Source organism: Entelurus aequoreus, linkage group LG06 (genome assembly GCF_033978785.1).
Source record: "Entelurus aequoreus isolate RoL-2023_Sb linkage group LG06, RoL_Eaeq_v1.1, whole genome shotgun sequence".
Taxonomy (NCBI): Eukaryota; Metazoa; Chordata; class Actinopteri; order Syngnathiformes; family Syngnathidae; genus Entelurus; species Entelurus aequoreus.
The window spans coordinates 67,298,891-67,324,618 of record NC_084736.1 but is presented as its reverse complement, the minus strand read 5'-3'; the positions used below and the strand labels follow the sequence as shown (position 1 = coordinate 67,324,618).

The window sequence follows — 25,728 nt, the reverse complement described above, 5'->3', positions numbered from 1 at the left end:
GTCCTTATGGAAATAAAGTGCTTTATTTTTTAGGGGGGAAAAAACTTGCAGCTCACTTGGGTTGTTACATACAGTACATCTCAGATAAATGAAGCAAAGTTGGCCCTTTTTTATATTGAAAAAACAGTCCCAGTATTAACCAGTTTGGCAAAAAACAAAAAAAAGAGAGGGATTACTGAGATTTGTAGTAAGTAAAATAAGTACAGTGGTTAATTGAGCATCGCCGAGTATGCTTGGATGTAACTCAGAATCAAAAAAACTTGTTAAGTTTTAAGTGGCACAATCTAAACTTTCTACCAAGTCTGTTGGCACAATAAAAAAAACAAGCCGAGGAGGTTTACAGATGTTTGTGGCTACAGGAGGTTAGGAATAATCACCTTTAGGAACATGAACAGACTGCAACACTTTGCACAGGATTGTTGCAGGTATTTTCTCAAGCGGAAGAGGGAAAAAAAAAAAAAGTCGTACAAATTCCACTCAAAGAAAAGCAGAATATTTACAATTGCTGCAGTGATCCTCTTAGTCTTCTGAAAAAGCACAAGAAACCTGCATGAACTTTAAACTGAAGCCATGAGTGAAGCAGGATGATGTGTGACGTTGTTTAAAACCTACTTCCAGGAAAGAGAGAGTTGTGTAAAACTGGAACCCTGAGATTTGTTATTCCATGGAAATGGCTTCTGGTGTAAAACCCTTCATGGCCCTATGCAAAGTAGGAACATTAATATTCCGCTCCAGCCATCAGATCGCTGATTTCGTATTAGACATGCCAAGGGAAGGGAACATTAAATACAGTGCTCTGGCACTTCAAGAGTTAAACTGGAGTGCCAACTCATGTGGAGTCACCTGAAGTAGTCTTTTTTTATTTTATTACATTCTTGTGAGCTGCCTTAAGACCAATATTTGATGTGACTGCCATTAAAAACACCTCAGAGAACAATGGCTGGAAGACAGAGAGTTAGTGTTTACATTAAAACACCCTTTAAAAGTAGAGTAAGAATGCGTAGTTAAAGGGAAACCTCTGCAGTTGCATAGATGACTGGGAGTTGAAAGTGAGGTGAGGTGGTTGCTTCTGGATCTTGTTCCCGTTCCCCTCGTTCATCCTTCTACTTCTCAGTAAGCGACAACTGCAAAATCTTCTCCAGCTCCTCTTCCTCCTGCTTCCTCAGCCGCTCGTCCTGCTCCTGAGCCCGCGCCGACAGCTCCATGGCCAGGTGGAGGTCCGAGTCGGGGCTGGAGGTGGAGAAGGTGCTTGTGGGGCTGGAGGTGTCGCCAAAGTCCACTAGCACCCCCTCTGGGATACTCCTGGAATGACATAACATGACGGACCGTGAAGAGTAGGTAGACGACCACAGTGTGACCCACTGGGCATCGAGCTCTAAGGGGAGCGCATGACTCGTATGTTACATGTGAGGGAGGACATGTTAAAGAAAAGATGGTTATAATACCTAAGTTTGGTAAAGAAGCACCTTTTAGATGATAGAAAGGTGAAAAATATATATTTTTTTTAATTTTTGTTTTAAATTTTATTAAACATTTTTTCAAAAAAATACATTTGTATCTGTTTTTCTTATGTTTTGCACTAGTTGAAGATATTTTTGTTTTTATTAAGTCAATGTATATTTGTTCCTTATAAACACACCAATAAAAATTAAGTTGAAAAAAACATATATAGATGTAACCCCCCCCTGAAAAACTTGGCTTTGTTAAAAAAAAAAGTGCCTACAAATTCAATATAAGGTTGCCAGAACATTAATTTAAATAATGACAATTATTCACTTAAATATAATTATTATGTCAAGAGTAAAGTACAGATTATCTGAAAATCATCAATAGATAATACAAAAAATAATACCTCATTAACATTATGATAATATTGTTACTTGGGCATCTCCTGGGAGTTAAGTCTTTCGGTCTTTAAAAAACTAGTGACGCCTCTGATTCTAACTATAATTGAGGGTCCTTGAATGCACTACAGTTATATGCAATTAGAGACACTACATGGGTGTAACTCGTCCATAACTTTCCCCAATGTTGCCATAAATTGATTTATTATGTTTACCTTTCTTCTGTCACCTCAGTCTTGTTCCAAAATGTTGGTGCTGTGTGTGAATGCGTAAAGGTGAGCTTTAATGATGTTATGACGTCTGTGGCGAGTGAATCAGAATGTTTCCAATGCTAAGTTTGCTGCAATCCAGTGAGAACGAACCATTCTGTATTTTTGTAGGGTAGTCTTTGACATTCTTGACTTAAGCAACATTATTGGTGAAATTTAACAGCTATTTTTATTTTATATCAACATTTATGACTTTTTTATGACTCTCATATCTAAATGGCAGGAAAATAATCTTCAAACTTTGTGCTTGGGGGGCACAACATCCATATTTATCTACTTCGACCCTGTTGCTTGTGTTAATGGGGACAAACAGCAAGAAGCATGTAAGACTGCAAATGGCTACCTGTCACTCTGGCTGTTGGCCATGACATCAGTGAGTTCGCTGTGTGTATCGTCCCATGTCCCCTCCTGCAGCAATGCACACATGACAATCATTCCCAACACAACAAAAGGGGAAGATGATGCACACAAGGAATATTGTATTTTCCGGACTATAAGCCGCTACTTTTTACCCCACGCTTTGAACCATGTGGCTTATAAAACGGTGCGGCTAATCTAGGGATTTTTCTTCGCTAACGGCAATAATGTTCTGTATCCAATAAAATAGTTTTTATAGGACACCGACAGACACTGAAACGTTGTGTTATTGTTTGTGCTATGGCGCCAGCTTTGGGGCGAGTTTACTTACTGGAAGTGCTGAGAGTTGAAAATGTACTTCCTCTTTTGCTCCTTGAATCATAAGTATTCATCCATAGCGTTTCTTCTTGAAATTAATTCTACATTCATCGCTCCAAAGTTTGGAAGTTTTAAAATACAACTAAAACAATTCACACTTACTAAGCCCTCCCATGTGTGATGTCTGTAGGAGTGTTTTCGTGAATATTTCTACATGCCATCGTACTGTAATCAAGCTAGCGTCGTTAGCATTAACAACTAAACTAACATGTTTACAAGTGTCTGTGTTAGTATTATTAACTTACAATTACATTATTTTTGTAGTCTTTCAGTTTTGTAAATTCACCAAAACGTCAGCGAGGAGTTATTGAGTCTGTTTAGCTGATTGGAGAGCTAGCCTCTGCAGCTTGTGGGTCTGATCAGCCATTTTACTGCCGTGTGACAGGCATCGTTTGGAAACAATTAAGGTATGTAAATAAACATTTACAAAATATTTCGTACCGATATGTATCTGCGACTAACATGTCAACATATTTATTTCTTCTAAAATTTGGTGGGTGCGGCTTGTAGCCCGGAAAATACGGTAATAGTTGACGCCACACCACCTGGCTTGGAACTCCGTGGGAATCCAAGAGACTTTGATGGATGGCGTACTGCAAAAACTCTTCGTCGTTATTTGACACAGGTGCGTGACGGCTGCCCCCTCTGCGCTGGTAGTTGTCGGGCACCACAAACACCGACGGACACACCTGGAATGTTGGAAGTACTGGATGCACACCAGAGCCAGCGTTGAGAAAGACAGCGGTTGATATGAGTCCATTTGTGTTCTTACCGCTGGCCACTTCGTCCTCGTCGTCTCCTGTGGACGACGGCGTGGCAGCTGGTGTTGTGTTGGCTTCTTCTTCTGTACTGCATTTGTTAACGTTTCCAAAGGTAATCCTGGCGTTCAGCACGTGAAACAGTGGAATCTCTGAATAAGAGAAACCCAAATACATTTTGGAAAAAAACAAAAAAAGTGAAGTGGGTTTTTGTATTCTCTAAACAATCACCAATTTTCACAGGGAATCCAGGAGGGAATTTCAGCGTTACAAAGTCTCGTAGTCGTGCAAAATGCGAACTGGTCCGAGCCATGAGGTCAATGATGGGGGTCACCTGCTTCACCAGGGACAGGGGATGCTCTTCGCTCATCCACAATGTACCTTTAAACCTGTGTAGGACCAGAGAAGCAACAACTGTACAACTGGCTTTGACATACGTAAGTTCCTTCATGATCTGTGGCTAACTTCTGTGTTCGGATGCTCAGCTCAATCGGTCGTCCGATGTCTCGGTTCCCCAGGTCAAAATTGGAATTGAAATATTCCTCTGGGGTGATGGCTGTGGGGTTGGTGGCAGTTGCGTATTCAAGTGTCAGGTCCTGTGAAAGAAAGTATACATCTCATATACTCACAGTCACTGTTCACAATGTTAAATATTAGAGATGTCCCCAATGTGGGCCAATATTTGCCTTTAACTGATCGCCTGATGAGCTGCTAAACCCGGCCATTTTTACCACAGCTGTGTCCCAGTGTTTACAAGGCTAAAGAATATACTCACATGAAAGATTCCTTCAAAAAGGGATGCACGCTCACGGAGAGGCAATTACATTTCCATATTTCTTGTTAAACACACGCAGGAGTTGCGTGAATTCCAGGAGGGTGCGTGTCTTGCCAGAACACTGGCTTAAATTCAAGAGCAAGTTGCGACGCCACTTCTAAGATACTAATTATCACCACAATGGCGGAAAATTAACCAAGTTTCTTCCAAGTATCATTATTACCGGAGGACCAGAAGAAAAGGAATGGCTAAGCATGCTACAACACACTGAGCAGGACAACACAAGAACAATTCCCTTTGTGGATCAACAAAGTTTGTCTAAGTCTAAGAAACTAACCGCTAAAGCTTCAATGTAAAGTAGGGGTGATCGATTTGAATTTCAAAACTATCGATACTTAGTAAAGTATCAGTATATAACCAATACTAAATTGATTAGATCCATAATTTTTTTTAAATTATTATTACAAAATCATATTTTTGGTCATTTTTGTTATTGTTTACAAACTCAGAGAGTAAGTCTGTGGATACAGGAAGGCTTTGAGGGCAAAAACCCAATTATTTAAATGGGAGTCAATAGTGGTTTTTGCTTTTGTTTACTTGTTTTATTTGCTTGTTTGTTTTATTTCATTCATTTAAGGTCAAACGGAAAACCATCAACATAACATTTCAAATAAATAATGAATGAAAAAGAGCCAAAAGAAGTAAAACTTATAAGCAGGTATTCTAAGTTTTAGGGGGCAGATATTATAACATATATATAATATTTTGTTGTGCATGAGCCACTTTATTTTGTAAAGAAAATTCTAAGAAGCATTCAATACCATAAATTTAGTACAACAATACTAGCAAATGTTTAAATTTAATAAGATAACCTCGATAAAAAACGGCGGGTACGACGTGGCTCGGTTGGTAGAGCGGCCGTGCCAGCAACCTGAGGGTTCCTGGTACGATCCCTAGCTTCTGCCATCCTAGTCAGGTCTGTTGTGTCTTTGAGCAAGACACTTCACCCTTGCTCCTGATGGGTCGTGGTTAGGGACTTACATGGTAGCTCCTGCCATCAGTGTGTGAATGTGGAAATAGTGTCAAAGCGCTTTGAGTACCTTGAAGGTAGAAAAGTGCTATGCAAATACTACCCATTTACCATTTACTTATTGTGTTTACTTTAGTTACTTGCTATAAAACATTTTCAGTTCTATGATCTATTGTCAAAGTATCGGATCAGATCAGAAGCCATAAATATTAAATGGGACATCCCTGTTAAATATACTTCTACCATCTAATAAGTTTCAATGTATGAGCTGTACCACAATTGAGTTAAGATAATGTTGTTTTGATTTGACAGTCTGAGGGGTATTAATGCACCTACTAAGGAAGAAACCCTTAAATTTTGGTACAGATCAAGGTGCACATTGGGGAATTTTTTTGTTTGTCATTTCAATTACTGTGGCAACAAGAGGTGGGAATCTTTGGGCGCCTTACGATTCGATTAAGATTCAGGAGCTATGATTCAATAAAAAAATTGAGTATTGATGCAGTTTTACATTTATTTTCATTTCACTAAATAAGCTTTTATCACTTGCAACTTAAAAATAACTATTCATTTGGAATAAGAAACAGTTAAATTAATTCCCACATTTATTAAATTAATGAAAAAGTGAGCAAACCTGGACTATAAGTGCCCTATAATAAAGAAGCTATTCGGATCTCTCTGTGAGGTGATTCACTGTAGTCAGCCAAATGTTTAGAACTGTCTGCCTTACTTTATTTACAATAAATAAATTGATTATCGACTGATGTTTACTAATCGATTCTATTATTGTTCATGTCATCTAAAAATGTATTATTTCCCCCAACTGTAGTGGAAAACCAGACCCCAAATGCTACAATCAATTTGCAGCATCTTATCTTTTCCCTTATTCAAACCAGGAAGTTGCTTGTTACCAATAAATAGGTGACACATTTCTTTCACATTTTACGTTTGGGGGGCTGTTTGCAATTTGCCCACAGTAACATTTTTCAAAGCACAAAATATAACAAGAACAACATTGGCTAGCTTGTGTTACCATTAGTAGTTTAACAGAGCATATATGTGTTAAAACAGTCTATATTTTTTCACAATTACTACGTTTGTGAAGTATTTTTTTTACTGGTCCGAATAATATAATTGGTGTTTATGGCGGTCACTCACCCGGTCTCGCCAGAGAGCATGTGCACACATACAAATGCAGTCCAAGAGAAGCAACGAACAATTTGCAGTCATGTAGTTGTTATGATGGAATATACATTCAATGACATTTAAAGCTAACTATCCGAATCGCTATTATTAGCTAACAAGACCCAAAGCTAATGCATGTGCATGTGCTACGCACGTATGTTGTTACGTCATTACGTCCTGGAAGCCGGAAAAGGGCGAGATATAACATTGGAAAGTTAGCGGCCTCTAGGCATCTGTGTAAACGTTGCAAACAGCCACTTTAAGTTTGATATTGATGGAGGTCTGAATGTACTTCTAGTTATCTATTTACAACTTTCGATAGCGCTCTTGTATTCGATTGACTTATTAGCCCGTGTACCTAATGTTATGGCTAGTGAGTGTATTAAATGAGTGTGGATGCTCTTTACCCCTTGTGCGCTGATATGCTGTTCCACCGTCCCAAGCAGTGACTCCAGGATGTTCCTTTCACCTTTCAAAATAAAGTGCATACTGATTACTCTCATTTAGGTAGAAAAATACTTTTCCTCTACCTACTTTTTATTCTTGCTTTCTCCTCATCTGTAAGATGTTCAGTCCTTGTCCTGATAACAACATTGACGTTGTTCACACTGAAGACCTGAGAAATCAACAGCAGTCAGCAAACAGCAATAAAACACATTAACTGTATATATTTTTTGTTTCAATGGCACGGGAAAAAAATGTGAACCTTTGCATCAAATCCGTTGACTACTTCAGTTTTGTCGGTCCTCCAGCCCCAAATCCCAGACTTGTTCCTGTCAAAGGAAAACAAGAAAATAAAGACAAATCATGAAAAGTGCACAATTAGACTGAACAGTTTCTAGCAGTTAGACCAGGGGTGGGCAATTAATTTTCACCGGGGGCCGCATAAGCAACCCGAGCACTTCTGGACGGCCACACGACAATATTTCAATTAAATTTTGCTCAATATTATTTTTGATGTACCGTAAGATAAATAATAATGATGATAATAATAATAATAATAATTAATAATAATAATAATAATAATTTAATTTAACCTAACTTAACTTTATACAAAAGCAGATTGCTTTTGATGGTCACTTTATCCTGCATTATCCAACATTTTTCCCCATCAGATTTGGACAACCACCTGTTGTTAAAAATAGTTTTTAATCATATTTATTTTATATTGTTTTTTATATTGGTTTTATATGTAATTGTTTTTTCTTTTTATTCAGTCATTGGTGGAGCTAAGGATAATATTTGAATATTGTTTTTAATATTGTTGTGCAGCACTTTGGAAACATTTTGTTGTTTAAATGTGCTATATAAATAAAGTGGATTGGATTGTCACACCTGCCAGCTTGTCCCAACACCCATTTACCTCTGTGAACAAGTCATTACCTGTGGTTGTCTCTTTAATTGACTGCATCAGAGCTCTCATCCAAAGTTAGCGAAAAACAGTCCAAGTCTCCGGGCATTATCAGCGCAACAAAGTCCAATAAGCACTCCTTAATAAACTCTCCGTCAGAAAACGCCTTACTTTTTCTGGCGCTTTTGTGAGAAATGACGAAACTTGTCCTGACGGCTGCATCTCTGGGGGTGTGAAATATGGCACAAAGTCCTTGTTGGGTTTGCAGTTTTACCATCAACGCATCAGCCTCCCTTGCGCGCGCTTCATCAGACACATTCCGGTATTTTCCCTCGTGTTTCTTCGTGTAGTGGCGATTAAAATGATATTTAAACACGGCAACCTGTGTACCACACATTAAGCACACGGCTTTACCATTAATTTATGTAAAGAAATACTTGCCAGTCCAAAACACGCCATTCCTCATCAACTTTTCTTTTTTTAGCATCTCATCACTTGTCTCTATGCACCTTCACTCACAGGTTCCCCCCGGACATACGGCATAAATAACACATTTCAAAATAAAAGCAGCACAGTTGTATTGCGCGCACGACATAGATGTTTTTTAAACTTTATTTTGTAATTTGTTATTGCGCCGTTCAATTCACTCACAATCGCACACGCGCATACGTCCACACGGAAGTAATACAAATAACACTTTTCAAAACAAAAGCAGCACCGTTGTATTGCACACTCGACATAGATACTTTTTGAAATGTATTTTGTAATTTATGATTGGCCTCACGCGGGCCGGACAGGGATGCGCAAAGGGCCGGATGCGGCCCGCGGGCCGTACAATGCCCAGGTCTGAGTTAGACTAAACAACTCTAATGGATATAATAAATAGTAGTATCAAACGATTAATCACAATTTTGAATTTTGATTAATCACAATTAAATTGCAGTAAATTACTTGCTTAATTAGAATTCAATTAAACTGAAAAAAAAACGCTAATATTTTAACAAGAATGCAGTTTAATTGTCAGAATGTGATACAACAAACATGTTTTAATGTTTTCCCTAAATGCACATCATTTATTAGTTTTTTCTGATTTATCAGTTTTTTTTAACATGGTTAGTAGGTAGATAAGATCTTATCAAACACACAGCTTTTTATTCTAAAAATAAAATCATTTAGTTTGTGTCATATTTCCTGTCCTGCTTTACCCAATGTGTGTGAAATGCATCCAGTGGAAAACCGGGGTGAGTCTCCTCATTCCACTTTGAATTTGACCTGATCCACTGACTGTATAACATTCTGTGCCGCATTTCTGTTCAAGGAGCATGTGCAGCCTAAAGTAATTGCGTGATCAATCCGCGTTCATACATAATTATTGTGATATTTTTGTGTGATTAAATCGCATGATTTAATGAGTTAAAGGCCTACTGAAACCCACTACTACCGACCACGCAGTCTGATAGTTTATATATCAATGATGAAATCTTAACATTATAACACATGCCAATACGGCCGGGTTAACTTATAAAGTGACATTTTAAATTTGCCGCTAAACTTCCGGTTCGAAACGCCTCTGAGGATGACGTATGCGCGTGACGTAGACCGGCGAACACGGGTATGCCTTCCACATTGAAGCCAATACGAAAAAGCTCGGTTTTCATTTCATAATTCCACAGTATTCTGGACATCTGTGTTCGTGAATCTGTTTCAATCATGTTCATTGCATTATGAAGAAGGAAGCTGAGCAAGCAAAGAAGAAAGTTGTCGGTGCGAAATGGACGTATTTTTCGAACGTAGTCAGCCACAACAGTACACAGCCGGCGCTTCTTTGTTTACATTCCCGAAAGATGCAGTCAAGATGGAAGAACTCGGATAACAGAGACTCTAACCAGGAGGACATTTGACTTGGATACACAGACGCCTGTAGAGAACTGGGACAACACAGACTCTTACCAGGATTACTTTGATTTGGATGACAAAGACGCAGACGTGCTACTGTGAGTATGCAGCTTTGGCTTTTTTTTGCGTATGTACGTAACTTTTTTAAAATATATAAGCTTTATGAACCTTGGGTTAGGTGAACGGTCTTTTGGGCTGAGTGATTGTGTGTGTTGATCATGTGTTTGAATTGTATTGGCGTGTTCTATGGAGCTAGGAGCTAGCAGAGGAGCTAGGAGCTAGCATAACAAACACGCAGGTGTTATTATGCAGGATTAATTTGTGGCATATTAAATATAAGCCTGGTTGTGTTGTGGCTAATAGAGTATATATATGTCTTGTGTTTATTTACTGTTGTAGTCATTCCCAGCTGAATATCAGGTACCGTGAGTATGCAGCCTTGGCTGCTAAACATTCGATAACTTGACCGTATGTGCGCGTCACGTACGTAACTTTTTAAAAATATATAAGCTTTATGAACCTTGGGTTAGGTAAACGGTCTTTTGGGCTGAGTGATTGTGTGTGTTGATCAGGTGTTTGAATTGTATTGGCGTGTTCTATGGAGCTAGGAGCTAGCAGAGGAGCTAGGAGCTAGCATAACAAACACGCAGGTGTTTTTATGCAGGATTAATTTGTGGCATATTAAATATAAGCCTGGTTGTGTTGTGGCTAATAGAGTATATATATGTCTTGTGTTTATTTACTGTTGTAGTCATTCCCAGCTGAATATCAGGTCACCCCCGGCTCTCACAGCATCTTCCCTATCTGAATAGCTTCAACTCCCCACTAGTCCTTCACTTGCACTTTACTCATCCACAAATCTTTCATCCTCGCTCAAATTAATGGGGAAATTGTCGCTTTCTCGGTCCGAATCTCTCTCACTTCATGCGGCCATCATTGTAAACAATAGGGAACTTTGTGTATATGTTCAACTGACTACGTCACGCTACTTCCGGTAGGTGCAAGCCTTTTTTTTTATCAGATACCAAAAGTTGCAATCTTTATCGTCGTTGTTCTATACTAAATCCTTTCAGCAAAAATATGGCAATATCGCGAAATGATCAAGTATGACACATAGAATAGATCTGCTATCCCCGTTTAAATAAAATAAATTCATTTCAGTAGGCCTTTAACCCAAATGATAAAATATTCAATGCATTTTTTTTCTGAAACTCTCACGTTTTAGAAAGCAAGATATACTGTGAGGCATTAGCCAGGCCGCCTTAATGCACGGGCTTACCTGGGCTGAAAAAAATTGTGATATTTTTCCATTTTTTTTTCTGTTCTGTAGAGTGAAATCATGATTTTTTTTTTCTTTTCCCCAAACAGTCTGTTTGGGTTGTTGAGATTGTTTGGCCAAAACTCCCTCAGCTCCCCTCACCCCACAGGGATTAAAGTCAATATTATGTAAAAATCAAGATTATGTAAGAACTAGCAAATGGGCTTTCATGAAACTTCATGGAATTTAGCCCCGAAGAACAACTTATGACATTCTAAGGCTACACTGCAAAAAGTCAGTGTTCAAAAACAAGAAAAAATAAAAAAAATTAGGGGTATTTTACTTGAACTAAGCAAAATTATCTGCCAATAGAACAAGAAAATTCGGCTTGTCAAGACTTTCCAAAACAAGTAAAATTAGCTAACCTCAATGAACCCCAAAATACCTTAAAATAACTATATTCTCACTAATAACAAGTGCCCTTTTCTTGGTAGAAAAAAAAGTGAGACCTTTTTGCTCAATATGTTGAAAAATATTCTTAAATTAAGTAAATGCTAGTGCCATTATCTTGACATAATGATATGCGCTCAGCATTTACATTTCTTGAAACCAGCAAACTTATACTAAAAACGAGTTTATTGTTCTTAATGGAAAGGCAACAAGGCAACCGCTTGTTACTCTCGGGGTCTCCTAGCTGCTCAGGCATATCATATGGTCTAAAGATGCATTTTTCCATCGATAACATGACATCATCGCGCCAAGTGCGTGCTCTTTCAGTCAATTAGTGCGCATATTTACAGCCCGGCCACCGGCCAAATTTTTTTTTATTGTAATTTTGAAGAATTTATCTGAATGTGCATGAACTATTTCTGTTCAAAATTGTTGGAAATGTCAAATGTTTAAATATTAACTGCCAGTTTACTGTACTGTGCCAACTGTAATACTATATGAGTATGTATTTTCTATTGTTTCATTGAAAATAAAACAGCAAAGTCCATTTGGCTGTCATCCATTTTAATTATGAGACACATTCGTGTCAAAATCATGATTTTTTTTCATGCTTGAAGTAAGAATTGATTACTTTAAAAAACAAATGTTATACTTGTGAGTGTTGATGACACAGCTTTGCAACAGTTGAAATTCTAGTTTCAAGCATGTTTTACTCAATATAGGTCATCAAATCTCAGCAACAAGCTGTAATATCTTACTGAGATCATTTAGGACCAAAACGCTTAAAACAAGTAAAACACTAAGATAAAATCTGCTTAGTGAGAAGAATTATCTTATCAGACAGAAAATAAGCAAATATCACCCTTATTTGAGATATTTCGTCTTACTTAGATTTCAGTTTTTGCAGTGTATGTTTTTCTTTTGAACACTTTGTAGGATAAGAAGAAGCATTCTGCAGTTGAATGGAGCTCTAAGGCTACGCTCATGCTGCAGGGTAGGTAGAATGTCCAATTCAGATTTTTTTGTGAAATCCAATCATTTTATGTAATTGTTCACATTATTAAAAAAATGTGATGAACGCAATCTGACCCGCATGCAGACATGATGTCATGACGTCACATGTGCTGCAGTGCTTGCGGAATTTAAGGAGGTCTCAGTCCTGGCGCATTTGTACCAATTTGAAGGATTTTGTGCAATCTAAGTCAACATTTTCTGAACCGAATTATTGCGCATAGAAGATTAAGAAGGTAGGGGGAAAGCATTTTGGCTCTCGCAGTTTGTTGGACATTTGCTTCGAAGTGGGTGTGGGTGAGCAGTTGGAGACAAGAGTGGTGAAACATTAACGCCCATCCTTTCATTTTTCGGTTCGCTGGGGAGCTGGAGCCTATCACTTGATAGCAGGCCCAAGACACATACACAGACAACATTCACACCTTGGGTCAATTTAGTGTTGCCAATCAACCTACAGTATCCACAGGTTTTCTGCTCATTAGCCAACTTCCTGTATTTATTTTGCAGAAGCCAATTTTGGCAGAGAAATATGATGCTATTTGATGACGTATTGGTTGGATGAACGTGAACAGAGCATTCAGACTGTAGTCCCATTCAGTACATATCCGATTTATATTTGCCACATACAAAAGTGGCCTGGGTCGGTCGGATATGGAAAATTTGGAATTGTACTGTTCAAATTGATTAAAAAAACTCTGATAAAGGTCACATATGGGCAAGAACATGTACCTGTAGTGTGATCAAGGCCCAAATAAAACCTGTGTGCGAAAGGTATGCTGTAATTCAGTATTATTTAACATTCATCACCTTTGCACTGTCATGCTTAAAGGGGAACTGCACTTTTTTTGGAATTGTGCCTATCATTCACAATCCTGAATGCAGCTGAGATAGGCTCCAGCACCCCCCGCGACCCCCAAAGGGACAAGTGGTAGAAAACGGATGGATGGATTCACAATCCCTATGTTAGACAAGCACACTTATGTTTTAGGTTTTTTTTTTGCCTTCTAACTCTTAAATAAACGTTAGCAAAAGTCAGCTAACAATGGAGCCAATGGGAATCGATCTATTCCGCCTATACAACGCTCAATAAAACATCCTGACACCTCCATTGACCTTTCAATTATATATGTAATGTAGTAACAATACTCGTGTTTTCTTTCAACAACAACAAACCTACTACTCGCAGCATACTTCCGGAGAAACGACGACTAATTTGGGACAAATGAAAATCCAGAACCTTATATAATTTTGAAGCTGAATATAAGGCGGATGAACAATACATTTTAGAAGCTGTGTGCTAAACAGATGTAGCATTGGTGAAACTCTAAGCATCATGTAGCATTATTGCTAAGTGCTAAACAAGACTACCAACATATTAAAACGCTCACTTACTGTACAATGCTCTCACCGGAATGCCAACTGATAGAATGTTCTTATATTCTCGTTTAGATGAATAATTAATCATCATCCTTACGAAGAGTTTTAAAAAAAGTTGCCGCAATCAAGCGTCTTTTTGTGTCTTTCTTGCCAAGTTGAATATCAAAGTTGACCAACTTCTCGGTTTATGGTTACATCTTTTTACTATCTAGGTGAGAGGCATGATTTCTAATCTAGAATGAATGTTTACTAACTAAGAGGCAAAACAGCAGCAGCAGGTCACCAGCTCAATATACCAATAAGCTATAAACTTAAAGGCCTACTGAAATTTTTTTTTTTTATTCAAACGGGAATAGCAGATCCATTCTATGTGTCATACTTGATCATTTCGCGATATTGCCATATTTTTGCTGAAAGGATTTAGTAGAGAAAATCGACGATAAAGTTCGCAACTTTTGCTCGCTGATAAAAAAGCCTTTCCTGTACCGGAAGTAGCGTGACGTCACAGGAGGTAATATTCCTCACAATTTTCCTTTGTTTACAATGGAGCGAGAGAGATTCGGAGCGACAAAGCGACGATTACCCCATTAATTTGAGCGAGGATGAAAGATTTGTGGATGAGGAACGTTAGAGTGAAGAACTAGAGGCAGTGCAGGACGTATCTTTTTTCGCTCTGACCGTAACTTAGGAACAAGCTGGCTCATTGGATTCCACACTCTCTCCTTTTTCTATTGTGGATCACGGATTTGTATTTTAAACCACCTCGGATACTATATCCTCTTGAAAATAAGAGTCGAGCACGCGAAATGGACATTTCACAGTGACTTTTATCTCCACGACAATACATCGGTGACACACTTAGCTACTGAGCTAACGTGATAGCATCGTTCTCAAAAGCAGATAGAAACAAAATACATAAATCCCTGACTGGAAGGATAGACAGAAGATCAACAATACTATTAAACCATGTACATGTAACTACACGGTTAATAATTCTCAGCCTGGTAAAGCTTAACAATGCTGTTGCTAACGACGCTAAGGCTAACTTAGCAACTTAGCAACCGGACCTCACAGAGCTATGATAAAAACATTAGCGCTCCACCTACGCCAGCCAGCCCTCATCGGCTCCTCAACAGCCGTGCTCACCTGCGTTCCAGCGATCGACGGCGCGACGAAGGACTTCATCCGTGGGTTTGGCGGCTAGCATCGGCTAGGCGTCTGCTATGAGGGTAAGTAGTCCTTGTTGTGTTGCTACAGCCAGCCGCTAATAACCGATCCCACCTACAACGTTCTTCTTTGCAGCCTCAATTGTTCATTAAACAAATTGCAAAAGATTCACCAACACAAATGTCCAGAATACTGTGGAATTATGAAATGAAAACAGAGCTTTTTCTACGGGCTCCGAATACTTCCCTTGCCCTCGTGACGTCACACGCATACGTCAGCATAATAAAACGTTTTTAACCGGAAGTGTGGCGGGAAATTTAAAATTGCACTTTATAAGTTAACCCGGCCGTATTGGCATGTGTTGCAATGTTAAGATTTCATCATTGATATATAAACTATCAGACTGCGTGGTCGGTAGTAGTGGGTTTCAGTAGGCCTTCAAACTCTCACTATAAACTCTCTGTGATCAATGCGCCGCTAAAAATAGATCGTCTGCGTTGGCGCTTATAATAACAATATCGCTAATACTTTAATATTCAAGTCACAAAATGTAAATGGAGTATTGTTGGCGGTTTTTGTATGTTTTTTTAGAAGGCCTTATTGTCGGAATAGTGTATTTCCATTAGCTGCATTGTTAGCCAAACCGTACTTGCCGTATATTACAAGTTACAAAACGTTAAAAAAAATAAATAAAAAAAAATAAAAAAAGTGTTCTTGTCTCACATAAGGATTGTGAATCATAGGCAACACAGCTATAAGAACCATGGCTTACAATGAGGACATATTGGTAATCATTTGAGATTATGCTTGAATGATCTGTTTGAGTTGTAATCAATGTCGAGACACTTGCCTTTCAAAAGCAATGTCTCTGGTATCCAAGTAGGTGTTGACAATTGGAGTCGTCAACCTTTTGGCCACTTCCTGTTCAGCTGGCTGCATTGATTCTAGTGTGACGTCCTCCCTCTCTTGGGATATGATGAAACGCTCAGTGTCCACCACTTGTTCATCATGGTTCACCTCCATCAACTCTGCACATGAATCTACCAAGCGGCGTGTTAGCAACATCCTCTACATCTAATAACGCGGTTATCATTATCTGATAAACACACACCATCTCCTCTGAAAATGTAGCTTCTTCTCCCCCTGATCCAGGTCATGTTCTCAAAGCCTAACAGAGTAGAATCCACACGCAAGCTAGCGCCACTTTTCCAAATGCGACACACGTCGCTTGGACAAACCCGGGATAGAAGCGGGACTGTGAAGGAATAGTGCATGAGGAAAATAATATAAATAAAGTGTGTCAATAACAAGAAAAGATGACAGTCATTCTAATTCAAGAAGTAACAATGTAGTTGTTCCAGTAAGATCTGAAAAGCATCATACTGAGCATTTGTGTATGTAATATATTTAAATGCATGAACTTAACAGGACCATATTGACAATGTTCTTGCATTTCCGCATATAATTATCAATTACTATATTAAAGAAACTTACTCCAACTGGTGAATTCCCACTTCATTTCCATATAGAAGTCTGGAGACTGAATAAAACGAGAACAAACAGTTTTTCCCCCTATGTTAAACTGGACACTGCAGAAGACAATGGGAAAGTATGTATAAAATCAAACCTCTCTGATCTTTGACAAAAGCTCAGGTACTCCTTCCAGAGCTGTAGAGGCTTTTAGGTAATCTCTCCGTTGAAGGACTAACTGAACCATTTCGGGGTCTCCTGTGCTGACAGCTTCCTGCAGAACTAGATAGGTAAGATACATAGGGATTGTTACAACCAGTAAAAACATCAGTAAGATACATCATAGAGGGGCATGCCCAGTTAAGGTGAACAATGATTAGGCCCCCTTCTTAAAATTAAAATAAAAGCTCTTTCTTTTCATGAAATGGGTCATAACCCAAAATGTTCAGAGTTTGTATGTGTCCACTAGAACAAAGACAATATCTGGATAAGACCAAACGTTTTATTGATTTGCTGAATTTAAACAATAAAAAAGTAAAAAATGCAATGGCCAAAATGATTAGCCCTTTGATAATCAATATTAGTATTTACAATAATATATGTATATGGGTGTTCTTATTCATCATTCGTTGGTATTCTTAAACATTCAATCGATCACAACTGGCTAGTTTGTCTTTGAAATAAGATCATGTAGTCTGACCAATCAAAGCCTCATAAAGCTTGCTTGGATGAGAGGCAAAACATTTTTTAAGACAAACTGGACAGTCCAGTTGCGATCCATTGAAATGTCCTGAGAATACAATGACCGGGATGAATGAGAACATCCGTAGACAATGTATTCTGGTTAGGGCAGGTTGATATGGCTGAAAATTGAATCACGATATAAGTTTTTTTTTTTTTTACATCTGTCTATATCCGTAAGTATTTATAATTTTTATGGCGAATCGAAAATAAGAACGAGGAGAAAAATATATTTTTATTTAAAACGTAACCTTCCTCTGGTTATAATCGCCTCAGCTATCAAGGCAGAAAGGAAAATAAATGTCAACACAGCCATGGAAAGCACTCTTATCAATGTGAACAAAATTCTAATGTCACATTGAACACTTAACAATAACCTCTTAAAATCAAGGGGCAAAAATAAGGAATACATAAGAAATGCTTGATAAGGTGTAACAAAATAGAGCAAAGTGTGAAAATGTAAACATAGAAAAACCTGAGAAGAACTAGTTTATGCAGGTTAAGGCCCAGGAAGTTACGGCTGTGCTCGAGTGAGCATGGCTAAGGTGGTCCACATTGGTCAGACAACGGTCTGTTTTAAAAAATCTGAGAAACTGCCATACTGTTGAGGTGACTTTTCTTGTTTTATTGACAATTTCTTCGCTCTCTGCAGCACTCAATTTTAGTTTCTCTTCTCACTCCATGCAAAGAATCAACTGTGAGACAACAAGATGACGCAATCAAACGGGATAGTTGATATTGTTCGCTTTTTAGCGTGTCACTGCCACTGACCTTGCTCTGTTAACAGACAGCGAGTGCGTTTGTTCATGCACCCAAACTTGATTTGCAACTTCTGGTTTCTTCCAACATAGAAGAAAAAAAATTAGCGAGCATTTTAGCAAACACATTTTTAATTGATATCTATTGCGTGTCTATCGTGATATATATTGATACTGTTTTATCGCCCAGCCCTAATTCTGGGAGTTTCTTATTAGGTTAGAACATGTTGGTATGCTGAGGGATGTTAGTGCGTTCTTCCATGGCAAATTTTTCAAGATCATCCAAATTGCTTGGCCTTATGAACAGCTTTAAATTTCAGCTCCTTCCACAGATTCTCCATAGGATTTAGATCTAGGCTCTGAGACAACCGCTCCACGACTTTGATTTTGGTGTCCTTTTAAAGTTCTTGACCAACTTTGATGTATGTTTTAAGTCATTGTCTTGTTGGCAAACCAAACCAAGACCCAAACCTAGACTGGTAGCAGACCTATTGATGTTATTCTTGGAAATATGGGCTTAGTCTGTTATGGTCCAGTGCACCCAAACAAGGTTTATTGTGCCTGAAGCAGCAAAACAAGCCCTCAAAATTATGCTCCTACCACCATGCTTCACTGTAGGTACAGTACCTTTAGGGTTGAAGGCCTCACCCTTCTTTTTCCAACCAAAGGCAGTATCCATATGACCAAACAGCTAAAATGTTGTTTCATAAGAGCAAAGAACTCACTTCCGTAATTCATCCCCATGTTTCAGATTGTCTCTGGCAAACTTCAGTCAAGCTTTGATGTGCCGCCGTGAGAGCAATGGAGTTTTTGTTGGGTAGTAGCCATGAAGTCCACCACAATGAAGAGCCTTCTCAACAATATAGTGTGAAATATCAAGTCTTAATGATGAGCAATTGTCTTTTCAGAGATCTGGGGATTCTTGCTAACATCTTAAACAATTTTGCATGCCAAAGTTGTAGAAGTGTTGTGTTTTTGACCAAATCCGGGTTTATATTTGACAGGTTACTTTTTTTGTGCTTTGCAATAATGCAACAAATGTTCGAGAGACTATATGGCATTAGCTGCAACCAGCTTCTGTAGCATGCAGTCACCAAGTCCAAACGCCAAACACCGGACATGTATCCATAAAAATATTGAGAAGCTGCAGAGGCTGTGTTTGATTTGTTTCCCTGTCTGTCTCTGGACGGTCGAGAATTACCTTTGGTACGCAGACATACATAGCGCTTGTTTTCAACTCTTGACTTCTCCTGTCTGTCACTCAAATACGTCCATGAGGAACATAAACAGCAATTCCCTAGTTCCTATTGTTACACCACTAGGAGCAAGGTGTCACAAGAGAAACACGCAACTGGCTCTATAAAAACAAGTTGCTTTTAATCAGCGGAATTGGCAAGAGTGAACTTAAAAAGGAGACACCACATTAGTCCGGTTCCCAAGGTAAATGTTGAGCTATAATATTATATTATTACATTACTGATGTTGTTTATAGTACATGCTAATGCAATGTTTTTCGAGCAATATTTATTGTGTAAAAGTCTGTTTTTCTTTTTTAAAAAGCATGTAACATGTTAAAATGGTGGTGTTTGGGGAGGGCCAAGCACAGATTAAATCGGGGCCGCTTTGAGATACGATTGTTATGGGTTTCGAACTTGGTCGTGGAACGCAATGTGCTCGTAAATTGAGGTACCACTGTATATCCTTCCCCCTTTGAGATGAGACTTTACTATCTTCCATCTGAGGTCCACACAGATTTACTTACTTTTTAGCATGATGACATCACTTCTTTGAAAGTTTTAAGAGACAATCCAGAGCAATTCCCTTTCGTCGGGTGTTTAGGAGAGACTAACCCTGCTTCTTGGGGTCACTTACTGTAAATAACATTCAGTGTTAATTGACTGCTCTGATGTGGTTCTAACCTCTAAACGCAAACTTGCATAGGGGCTAATAATTTTGACCATGTCAGTTTTCACCAAATCTTCCATAAAGTTCAAAAGTTCCAAGGGGGCTAAAAATGTTATCTTCTAGTGAAGCTACTTGTTACAAACCTGTCCAATTCTTGTCGTTTTCTTTCGTAACTTGAGCTCCATGTCTCAGGAGGACTCTCACTGACTCCATGTGTCCCAGTGACACTGCCAGATGTAGAGGTGTCCGACCTCTCGGATCCACAGCCTCAACATCAATCTGAGGAAATCAGGAAGAGATGCATTTCCAGGAATTATTGTGGTGCGCAAGTCTAACATATGATAAACGATACGGAAGTTTTAATGTGGGGCAAATCATCAAAGCGTTCTTCAAACATTTAAAATATTTAATCAAGAATAATTGCAGCTTGTTTATGGTTACTCTAAATTAAATCCTGATTAATCGCAGATATATATAATTTTTCATCCTTAATAAGTGTACCATAGACAGATAATTTTCAAGATTTGTCATGACTGGACAATTAGTTTGCTTTAATTAAATGTTTTAAACACTATGCTTTTTTTTAAACAGCTCAACACAAAATGGACATAAACATGCTTTTAATGCCTATTAAAAAAACAATACCTGCAATGCGTGGCTGTCTTGCCAGATTTTGTGTTTTATAGGAATACAGAATCACTTGCTTTCAGAGGGGAGGACCTACACCATGTTTAGATATCAGTTCCACACATTAATAACACAAAAAATGGATTGTTACGTTCATGGTTTGCTTGCCAAATATACAGTATTTGGTAATGTAATCTGTGATATTTCTACATGAATAAATGCTGCTAATATTGTGTACGTAACATGTTGTACAAGTTAATAGTATTCATATATCTGCATGACAATGTTTTAACCTTCTCTATTATTAAAATTTAATATTCAGCCTGCTAAAAGAATATAATATTATTTTTCAATTGCCAGAAAACATTTATTTAGGTAGAACTATCACAGATTACATTACAACATCTTTGACAGAGCATGATCGTAATGTAAGACGATTCTTCGTTATGTTATCGTAGACGGATTTGAAGTGTAGACCTAATTTTGTATGTGATTGGTATGAGAAAAGGTGTCTTGACAAGTTTTGACGACGTAAAAGTCTCCGCTAAAGTAGGGTTCTAGATTTCTTGCTTACCGTCCATCTTTTCTATTGAGTTTTTATTCCATCTTACTAAAGCAGTTAAGTGTAACAATCGACATTTTATGTTAACAATGCACTCAACCGCAATCCAAACAAGGAAGTAAAGCTTCCCCTCTCTGCAAGCGGCAAAGCGTGCAAGCATGTTTTCGCTCCAATTATGTAGTTTCACGGTGATTGTAAAAAAATTGTCTTGTCTTGTCGGGAGAACGACTTGCCATGGCTTTGTATATGGGGTTTCCGTAATGTACCCTTTTCTTTGTGCATTTCTGCTCTCTATTTTCAAGCTTGTGGCTCAACAGTAACTACACGCAATTACACCTTCCATTGCTACGGAATGAACTGAGGGTCAAAAAGTAGTCAAAATAAAAAGTAGTTGTGCCATTAATGGAACTTATAGTTAACGTGTTATCGCTTTAAATTTGACATCCCTGGTTAGAAACATCATTTATCCTTGCATTTTTATTACAATGCATAGCAGACATTCAAGAAGCATACATGTCATCATTATTTATCATTACTTTACAACAAATAAATGGTTAATAATGGACAGGATGAACAATGCATACCTCATAGAAGAAACATTGGGATATAAATTGAAATATTCAGCAAAATAAATATTTTGTTATTATTCATATCATAACATACATTCTCCTTTTTGGGCCATCATTACAGTTTAAAATATACACACATGTAACTATGGCTATGTCTACACTAAGCCGGATAACCCCTTAAACCAGACCTGGGCATTGTACGGCCCGCGGGCGGCATCCGGCCCTTTGCGCATCCCTGTCCGGCCCGCGTGAGGCCAATCATAAATTACAAAATAAATTTCAAAAAGTATCTATGTCGAGTGTGCAATACAACGGTGCTGCTTTTGTTTTGAAAAGCGTTATTTGTATTACTTCCGTGTGGACGTATGCGCGTGTGCGATTGTGAGTGAATTGAACGGCGCAATAACAAATTACAAAATAAAGTTTAAAAACATCTATGTCGTGCGCAATACAACTGTGCTGCTTTTATTTTGAAATGTGTTATTTATGCCGTATGTCCGGGGGGAACCTGTGAGTGAAGGTGCATAGAGACAAGTGATGAGACGCTAAAAAAAGAAAAGTTGATGACGAATGGCGTGTTTTGGACTGGCAAGTATTTCTTTACATAAATTAATGGTAAAGCCGTGTGCTTAATTTGTGGTACACAGCTTGCTGTGTTAAAGAATATCATTTTAATCACCACTACACGAAGAAACACGAGGGAAAATACCAAAATGTGTCTGATGAAGCGCGCGCAAGGGAGGCCGATGCGTTGATGGTAAAACTGCAAACCCAACAAGACTTTTTGCCATATTTCACACCCCCAGAGATGCAGCCGTCAGGACAAGTTTTGTCATTTCTCACAAAAGCGCCAGAAAAAGTAAGGCGTTTTCTGACGGAGAGTTTATTAAGGAGTGCTTATTGGACTCTGTTGCGCTGTATGCCCGGAGACATGGACTGTTTTTCGCTAACTTTGGATGAGATCTGTGATGTACGTGACACCTCCAGCTGCTCTTCTTCTTACGTGGGATAACTGCAGACTTTCAAATCACGGAGTAGCTGGCAGCCATGCAGTCAATTAAAGAGACAACCACAGGTAATGACTTGTTCACATAGGTAAATGCGTGTTTGGACATGTTAGGACTGAAATGGGACAAGCTGGCAGGTGTGACAATCCAATCCACTTTATTTATATAGCACATTTAAACAACAAAATGTTTCCAAAGTGCTGCACAACAATATTAAAAACGATATTCAAATATTATCCTTAGCTCCACCAATGACTGAATAAAAAGATAAAACAATTACATATAAAACCAATATAAAATAAATATGATTAAAAACAATTTTTAACAACAGATGGTTGTCCAAATCTGATGGGGGAAAATGTTGGATAATGCAGGATAAAGTGACCATCAAAAGCAATCTGCTTTTGTATAAAGTTAAGTTAGGTTAAATTAAATTATTATTATTATTATTAATTATTATTATTATTATTATCATCATTATTATTTATCTTACGGTATATCAAAAATAATATTGAGCAAAATTTTATTGAAATATTGTCGTGTGGCCCTCCAGCAGTGCTCGGGTTGCTTATGCGGCCCCCGGTGAAAATTAATTGCCCACCCCTGCCTTAAACGAATAATTATTTAGCCTAAGCCCCGTTTCAGCCACACTTAACCAGTGTTTAAGGTTCCCCTCTTCGGACAATTTTTTACACGGGTAAGTGTGCCGTGTATTTCTTGAATCTCCGGCACTTAGCTTTGTATGGACTCATTGATAGTTTACAAACTGAGTTCGGAGAGGAAGTGACGCCAGAAAAACCGTGCCCCACACCAGAAGTGACGCCAGAAAAACCGCGCCCCACACTGAAAGTGACGTCAAAAAGAATGCGCCGCAGCCAGCTTCATAATAAAGTGGTTTCGTAACTCGGAGCTAACCACTGGAAATATGGAGGCGAGTCATCCAGACATGCCCGTGTTTCTCATTCTTCTACATGTACAGACGCTTGTGGAAATCACAAATGAATACCTTAAGAGAAAGCGATTGCAGCTATTTCGGATACAACACTTCTCAGACGGCAAGAGAACTTGCAAATGTCGAGGTCAGCTGTGATTCTACTTACCAAAAAACTTTGTCCATTTGTTGAAGGAGAGTCAACAAGAACGCAAGCCAAGTGGATGTGATAAAAAAGGTAGCGTGTGCTTTGTATTACCTGGCCGTCGAGGGAAGACTAAGGAAAACGGTGAATGCCTTTGGACTGGCAAAGCAGACTGTATCAGTTATTGTCCACCATGTATGTCACGGACTCAACGTCTAGGTAAGTGGTTCTTAACCTTGTTGGAGGTACCGAACCCCACCAGTTTCATATGCGCATTCACCGAACCCTTCTTTAGTGAAAAATTTAAAAAAACATTTTTCAAATTCAAGACAAAGTTATATGTTTTTGGTAACACTTTAGTATGGGGAACATATTCTAAGTAACAAAGACTTAATTTAGAGTTATTTGGACACTAGGGGAACATATTCTAAGTAAAAAAGACTTAATTTAGAGTTATTTGGTTAGGGTTAGGGTTATAATAAGGCCATGCCGAATAAGGCATTAATAAGTACTTAATAATGACTAGTTAAGAGACAATATGTTACTAATTTGCATGTTAATAAGCAACTAATTAATGGTGAATATGTTCCCCATACTAGAGTGTTACTATGTTTTTTTACTGGTGCACAAAATGAACCGTGCATGAACATCACCTTGTTCAAAGAACAAAACCAACACAGTGCATAAATCAGTGTGACTTCTGCTGTTGCCGTATCCGTAATACGCCGACAGGGAGAAGTTTTTATTTACACGATGAGTCGGGTGTGTTTTGACCTCCGCCGAACCCCTGAGCCGACTCACCGAACCCCTAGGCTTCGATCGAACCCAGGTTAAGAACCACTGGTCTAGGTCCACAGTATATAGTCACCAAAAAGGAATGGACAATGAAGGTGAAGGCAAAAGAGTGAGGAGTGTCCTGACCAGATATCGAGATCCCTAGATTGATTGTTGTCAAATGTTCTTTGTCACATTGTGTACTTTCGTGTCCAATAAAGATTTCATTAATTTGAGATGGCTCATGTGTGATTCACTACAATAGGGCCCCACAGCACACAGGATTCCAGTTTATTGAAATACAACAACGCTGGATATTGTTCAGATACGATGATGATGACCTCAGTCTCATCGTTTTTCAAACTGTTAAATGAGGTCACCTTCTCACTGACACAAATTAGCTCGGATTGAAGCAATGACAACAATAAAACAATTATAAGAACAAATCCACAATGTTGCAGGCTAGAATTAGCATTAGCGTGGACGGACAAATGATCAGACAATAAACGACATGTACACCTGCACACTGCATCTCATGTGCAAGACAGCCCAACATATTTGAAACCCTTCCGACGACATTAACAACACATTGTAAGAATACTTCCGTGACAGTGTCATACCCTGAAATGTATCATCATTATTCAAATGACCGTCACTAACGTGTGACAGCATCTGTCAAACGTGGCGGCCTACTTCTTTCCTCGTTGCTCCTTCCTAGCATTGCTGAGCTAACGACCATTTAGTGCCGGTGTCAAATATTTGTTTTTAAATGGATATTTTACCAACCTGCGGTAGAATAATGTGTTGCTCCAGCCGCCTGTAATCATTCTCCCACACCGCGGAGTGCAGCGGGAACTCCACCTGGATGTCTTGGCTAACGCTAGCTATGGACATCTTGCCTCTTACTTGAAGCCTCGGGGCAGCAACGACGGGCAGCTTTGTATAGAGACAGCCACGGTGATAGCTACGTCCTCGTCCAGCCGACTTTCACTTTCGACGTCGGTCATGGCGTTGACATTTCACCCACAAAATAACAAAGTCGAAGCAGTCAAGAGTCAGACACCGACTTCGACCCGAGTCTTCCCCAAAATAAAAGTTTGAACAAGGAAGTGGTTGGACTAGTCCATCATGAT

At 38.6% G+C, this 25,728-nt stretch overlaps 1 protein-coding gene across 1 annotated transcript; it reads right to left on the bottom strand.

Moving 5' to 3' along the window:
* On the bottom strand, positions 1–25,728 carry ankrd13a (ankyrin repeat domain 13A). The gene is made up of 15 exons (XM_062051282.1): positions 25,382–25,728; positions 20,124–20,259; positions 16,734–16,858; positions 16,601–16,646; positions 16,218–16,361; positions 15,957–16,146; positions 7,303–7,369; positions 7,131–7,212; positions 7,004–7,065; positions 4,072–4,202; positions 3,838–3,995; positions 3,621–3,758; positions 3,394–3,554; positions 2,457–2,521; positions 1–1,302 (listed from the first exon to the last, which is right to left on the bottom strand). The coding sequence occupies exons 1-15, from the start codon at positions 25,487–25,489 to the stop codon at positions 1,104–1,106; spliced, it is 1,812 nt and encodes a 603-aa protein (XP_061907266.1). The 5' UTR covers positions 25,490–25,728; the 3' UTR covers positions 1–1,103.